Here is a 6,000-nt window from a genome sequence, read left to right as displayed (position 1 = left end):
GGCCAGCGGTTGCCCTCTTCCTTAGGGGCCCCAGCCATCAGTCCCCCGAGCCATCAGTGCCCCAGCCATCAGAGCCCAGTGCCATCAGTGCCCCCAGCCATCAGAGCCCCAGCCCCGCGCCGCCCGGCCCCGCCGCGCCCCGCACAGCCACAGGTCTTCCCAACCCCCACTGCCTCCCCGGGGCTGTTCAAGCCCAGTGCCATCAGTGCCCCCAGCCATCAGAGCCCCAGCCCCGCGCCGCCCGGCCCCGCCGCGCCCCGCACAGCCACAGGTCTTCCCAACCCCCACTGCCTCCCCGGGGCTGTTCAGGGCTGGACAGCCCTTTCTGGGAACACATTTGTCCATTATAAACCGCTCCTGGCACAACCTGAGGCCATTTCCTCTTGCCCCATCACTTGTACCTTGGGAAAACACACACCTGGCTACGGCCTCCTTGGAGGTAGCTGGAGACGGCACCAAGAAACAGCAGGAACTGGTGTTATTCGCACACGAGAAGGGTTTCCCAGCTTCACACCCCATCCCGCAGAGTGGCTGCTGCGCGGGGCGAAGGGGCAGGAGGGGAGGGCGAGGCCGCCCTGCCAGGACAGGGGTCTCAGCTGCTTCCGCCCCCAGGAGCCTTCTGAGCCAAGACCATCTCTGAAGAAATGACTGGCAAACAGCTCACCATGTCCAGCCCCGCTACATCAGAAGGGAACATCCATTCACCCATTTCAAACAAACACACTTAGCAATAGTTACAAACACTCTGTTGCACTCCTTATTTATTCACATTGAAGCAAACACAAATCTGCTGGGCAAACTGCAGCACCCAACACCACACGCTTGTCAGACAACAGCTGTGCTCATCCCGGCGCGGCCGCAGACACCGACTGAGAACAGACACCGAGTGAGAACTGCAGCAGTGACGAAAATTCTAAATTGTCAGTAACAGTTAAAAAGTCAAATAAGTAACATTGTGCTGTGAAGGCTGCCACTTCACACGTCCAAAAGTTAATGCCTGAAAAAGAGGGGAAAAAAACCAAACAACTATGTGAGACACATACAGAAATATTTATATGCAAGCAGAGTATGATCCAGAGACTTGCTAACACTGCCTGAAAGACCTCAGCAGACCTCTGCTTTCAGAAAGCATCTCTGAACACTGAAGAGAACTCTTGTGATCATTCTGAATTATGTAGGACAAAATACCTCCACCAGTCATTTTCTCACTGCTGCTGTAGCTCAGAGCAGAGCTACAGCATCCCTTCAGAAGTCACATTTAATGTATTTTCATGCACAATACACAGTGTGATGCAGGGGTTTTTTTCCTGACACTCCAACTTAGCAAAAAGAGAACTTATTAAATCTGAGTGCAGTTTTCATCATTATTGAGAATAAGAATAGTGGAGCTGTGCTTTTGATTACAGAAAAATACGAGCTTAAGCAGGCAGAGAGCAGACAGAGCTAAAGGTACTATTCAGCTAAAGGCTGAATATTAATTACAAATTAATCTAAGATACTGGGTAAATCACTAAAATGCTTAGATACAAATCTGACTGAAAACTTCTTGTAAGATAGGCGAAAACAATTATTTACCTTTCCTCAGAACTGCCAGTATTCACTGACTCTCAAAATGAGGTATGAAAGCATTAATTCATCTCAGCCTGCTACACCAACAGGCTGGGAGAGTTGGGGCTGTTCAGCCTGGAGAAGAGAAGGCTCCAGGGAGACCTTATAGTGGCCTTCCAGTACCTGAAGGGACTATAGGAAAGCTGGGGAGGGGCTTTTCACCAGAGAGGGCAGTGACAGGAGTAATGGTTTTCAACTGAAAGAGGGGAGATTTAGGTTAGACATCAGGAATAAATTCTTCTGCGGGTAGAAAGTGCCAGAACAGGTTGCCTAGGGAGGTTGTTGGTGCCCCTTCCCGGAAGGTGTTTTAGGCGAGATTGGATGAGGCTTGTGCAGCCTGGTCTGGTGTGAGGTGTCCCTGCTCATAGCAGGGAGGTTGGAACTGGATGAACTTTAAGCTCCCTTCCAACCTCAACCATTGTTTTACAGAGCGTGATTACGCACAGATAAAAAACCTGAGAAATACCTGCTTTCAGTTGAGGCTGAATTTATTCATAACGCAAGCTTGACCCACTTTTTTTTAAAAAAGCATAGTCTATATGGGTCAGCACAGCACGATGTGTTATTTTACCTAAGTAGTAAATACCTCATGAATCTCTACCTCAACAATTTTAAACCAAATTCAGGCAAGAGTTACAGTGCTACATTTTTAATTTCCTCTAAAAAAGAACTTGTTTTTATACTTCAGACAAAAAAGAGAATCACTGGAATCTAAATCTTTCACTTGGTTACATGTTACAATGTCAGAGCAAAAGACAACCTCTTTTACCTTGCTCAGCAGCATCTTTCAGCCTTTGAAATAATTTGGAAAAGAATTTCTCCTTTCTTCATAATCTGCAAATGCAGAAGCAATAGGATCTGAGTAGAATACAACAGGCCTTGGTCCTTCATTGTTCATAGTGAAAGTAGCTGGGAACTTTCTGAGATCAAGACCCCTGCCCGAAAAATAAGCCTGGAGCGTTCTGAAAAACTGAACATATTTCACATATAAAAATAGAGCATGCACAACAGAGGTTCATTATTTCTACTGACACAAAGTACATGTAATATTTGTTCCTATGTATAACAAAATCCTCTGTGTTGATCATAAACTGGTACAATACAGGCAATATAATTCAGACATGTTATCTGTTATCACTCGTACACATTTAAGTGGTGTCCAAAGGCCACTGTTTACTGATCATCTGTGCTCCTCACTGAACCACAGAGGATTCAAACTGTCACCCTTACAAAACAGGCACAGCAGAACACTTACTGAGGGCAAACAGTAGTTACCCATTTCTCTAAGAGAATTACGTTCTCCAAGAGTTAGTAACAGCAGGCAATTTATTTAAACTGACCCTTTCTTAAAACAGTGAGGAAAAAATGTGGTAAAACGATTTTTTTCCTTCACAAATTCCTTAAAATTTCCTTGAAATTATTTTCTTAGCTGTAATTAGCATTCAGATTTTTAGCCACTATTCATGACAATGTGTCAGATACAAACTTACTTGTACTTCCAGAAAATGAAAGGACATGCAATCAACAGAGTATGCACTTAAGAGAGACACAATTATCATGCTTCTGTTTCATAATAAGAGTGGTTGTATGATCAAAATCAATTTTAAAAAACTAAAGCTGCTGGATGGATATATAAGGAAGTTTTATGCCCTACAGCACATCAAGAACTCCTTCAGTTAAGGAGTACATCTTGACCGCGGAATTCTCATCCAGTTGTGGTTATTGATTATACAAAGTGCACAGTTACTACATTTAATGGGCCCCTCTTACCTTTACAATTAGAAGATACAAATTCTCATGATGGAAAACACAAACCCCACACTAGCTTAGGCTCTCTCTTTTGCAGTATTTCCTTACCAGGTCTCTGTTTCTCGGGTTATCTAGCGGCTTCCATTTTTCTTCTGGTTGGAAAGGAGCAGCCTTTGCCAATCCCCTCACAGCCAATACTGTGTATAGACCCAGCAGCACCACTTTCCACATGTTGAAGCAATGAATAGACTACCTGGAAGAGGGACAAGGAACAGACTCCCTAAGTCCTACATACCTATCATTGGTAAAAAACAAGAGCATGCATGACAATCCATGGCAAGGAAAACCTGCCTACTGCAGATTATACCTGTGTGCTACTGACTGTTTTTGGTTTTATACTTATGTATTAGGAAGAACAATTTATTCAGAAGAAGTGTTTCCCATATCAAAGCTATTGCTAGACGCTGGATTCTCTTTTCAAAAGAGAGCAGTATGACATTTAAGACAAAATATTTACATTTTAAATGTACATTTCTTATTACAAACAGCCATTTTCATTGGCTGATCAGTTACAGCATCAGGTCTTTCTATGCCCCAACAATACAAAAATATGGGTTGAGATCCAAGTAGCTCAATTTTAAAAACTGCATGACACAGAAGTGTATTTACATATAATAAGTGCAAGAATAATACAGCCTGCTATAATATACTAGAGACCCATTTCACAATTTGATTCAAGGAAAAAAAAAAAAAAGGAGGAAATAATTGTCCCTTTCACATTCTTTAAAATAAAGCTTACCAGTGAATTTGGCTCTGGCTTGCCCCTTTGTTAGTCTCCTTGTAATCTGTGAACAAACTGATCTCTGCATTTATATGTCTAGTGGACTGTAGGTGGCTCTCAGTGACGTTAGCAGGAGTTCAAAAATACTGTAATGATTCCATTTCCATCCATGACATAAAGACCCTTGAGAATTTCATCCTTAATACTTATAAGACTTGTTGCTATCAAACAGTGCGGTGCAAATTCCTCCTCCCTAAGCTGTACTGCAGAAAACTGGTGGTAGGCATATTATAAAGTTTAAAACAATTCCCAGTAGAGATAGCAGAGCTGTACCAAAATATTACTTTTAATTAAAAGTAATTAGCCATATCTTTAGAATGGTGACTGAAAGATAATTACAGGTGGTTGAATGGTTTTCAGGCAACATGAGATAGGGATCATTTTCTTGATACTGGAGAGCGAGGAAAGTAAGGTCTGTTTGAAGATCCCAATCAATTAACTTTAATGAAAGTGTTGCTTTCCTACCCTGATTTTATCAGCAGTCAATATCCTTCTGTCAGACTAGAAACTAAGACAAAGACTGTAAGGAGGACTATGCTAATTTGCCTTGGCCTGATTTCATAGCATCCTTCGTCACAAAGCTGCTTGAATTTTTTGCTTATAATTTCACAATATCCTTCACTCTATTTAGATGATACTCCAGTTAGTAGCACATCAAATATATCTCTAATAGACACGTTCAAATTAATGGCCAAAAGCCTTTATCTTACTCCAGATTACAGCTGTTTGTTTCTGGCTAGAGGCTTTACATCTTTCTGGGGTTTAAATTTTGAAAGCAAAACAAAAACCTAACACCACCCTTCCAGGTAGACTAAGCTGCAGACATCCAAATGCCAATAGTAATGCAGTTAACAAAATCCTAGCAGTGGCATTTTCATGACTGCAGTTAACAAATACAAATAAAATTCAACTTACCCAGCTTCTATATTATTCTACAGACTTGGAATTAATAAATAGTCAACTAATAAATCTTTCAAAACCCATCAATTACTTTTAATAATAGACATCTTCCAGATAGACACACAGATAGACCAGAACAACAGTAGCAACAGACCAACTTGTAAAAAGGCAGGTCCCAAAGTATGAGAACTGTCTTAATTTTTCTAGGTAGTTATGTATTTCCAGTTTCATTTTGTGTAGAAGTTACCTTCTAAATCAACCAGAAGTAAGGATATGTTCCTCTAGAGGGAAAAAAAAGAAACCAGAAGAACAAGAAGTTTCTTCCATCCTTTTTATTACATTAGAAGGAAAAGCACCAAACTGCTCCACATGAGTACCTGAGCAAAGACTAAAGGCAAAAGTTCATCACAACTCTAATTAGCATGTTTGTACAACAGAAGTACAGGTAACATTCACAACACTCTGAGTATGACTGGTAAGTGGCACTTTTTGTGAATTACAAGCATTTGTACTAATGCAACCATGTTAGAACGCCATACAAAAAATACAGAGGTGTTCACTTAGCAGAGCATATGCTATACAATGTACTCTTAGTCATGCACACCCAGGTTAAAAAAAAAGACTAAAAAGTCAAGTATACACTGCAGACAGGGAAACTATCAAAGAAAACCCAACCATCCCTCTGTAGCTTCCATTCAAATTGCCCTCAACAAAAAAATTACCAATGTCTAAAGTACAGTTTTTAAAGATTCTGAGATTTCTGCTTTCAGCAATTTCAACATTAGCTGAAGATACCTATTTTCCCAAGTTTACTCAGCATCTCCTAAGACAAGGACTTCCCCTAAGCTTATCACATATCGCATACCCAATAATTCAATCATTTTAATAAACATGATAATTTC

General features: G+C 41.1%; 2 protein-coding genes across 2 annotated transcripts in view; both read right to left on the bottom strand.

Moving 5' to 3' along the window:
- The window catches only part of GTF3C3 (general transcription factor IIIC, polypeptide 3, 102kDa), a 21,803-nt gene extending 21,284 nt beyond the window's left edge, over positions 1-519 (bottom strand). The window contains exon 1 of the mRNA XM_010007397.1: positions 283-519. Within this exon, the coding sequence (XP_010005699.1) occupies positions 283-519 (237 nt within the window). The remainder of the gene's footprint in view (positions 1-282) is intronic.
- Positions 520-2,395: 1,876 nt separating this feature from the next.
- Positions 2,396-3,588, bottom strand: LOC104397406 (chromosome unknown open reading frame, human C2orf66). Its single transcript, XM_010007367.1, has 2 exons — positions 3,466-3,588; positions 2,396-2,578 (listed from the first exon to the last, which is right to left on the bottom strand). Exons 1-2 carry the CDS (start codon positions 3,586-3,588, stop codon positions 2,396-2,398), a joined length of 306 nt encoding a protein of 101 aa, XP_010005669.1.
- Positions 3,589-6,000: the final 2,412 nt, after the last annotated feature.

Source organism: Chaetura pelagica, unplaced genomic scaffold (assembly GCF_000747805.2).
Source record: "Chaetura pelagica isolate M959 unplaced genomic scaffold, ChaPel_1.0 scaffold21, whole genome shotgun sequence".
NCBI classification, from domain to species: Eukaryota; Metazoa; Chordata; class Aves; order Apodiformes; family Apodidae; genus Chaetura; species Chaetura pelagica.
This window is presented reverse-complemented; position numbering and strand designations above follow the sequence as displayed.

Coding starts and splice junctions, on each gene's coding strand:
- LOC104397406 (XM_010007367.1), bottom strand. CDS start 3,588: ATGTGGAAAGTGGTGCTGCTGGGTCTATACACAGTATTGGCTGTGAGG. Junction 2,579..3,465: donor ACCCGAGAAACAGAGACCTG/GTAAGGAAATAC, acceptor AAATATGTTCAG/TTTTTCAGAACGCTCCAGGC.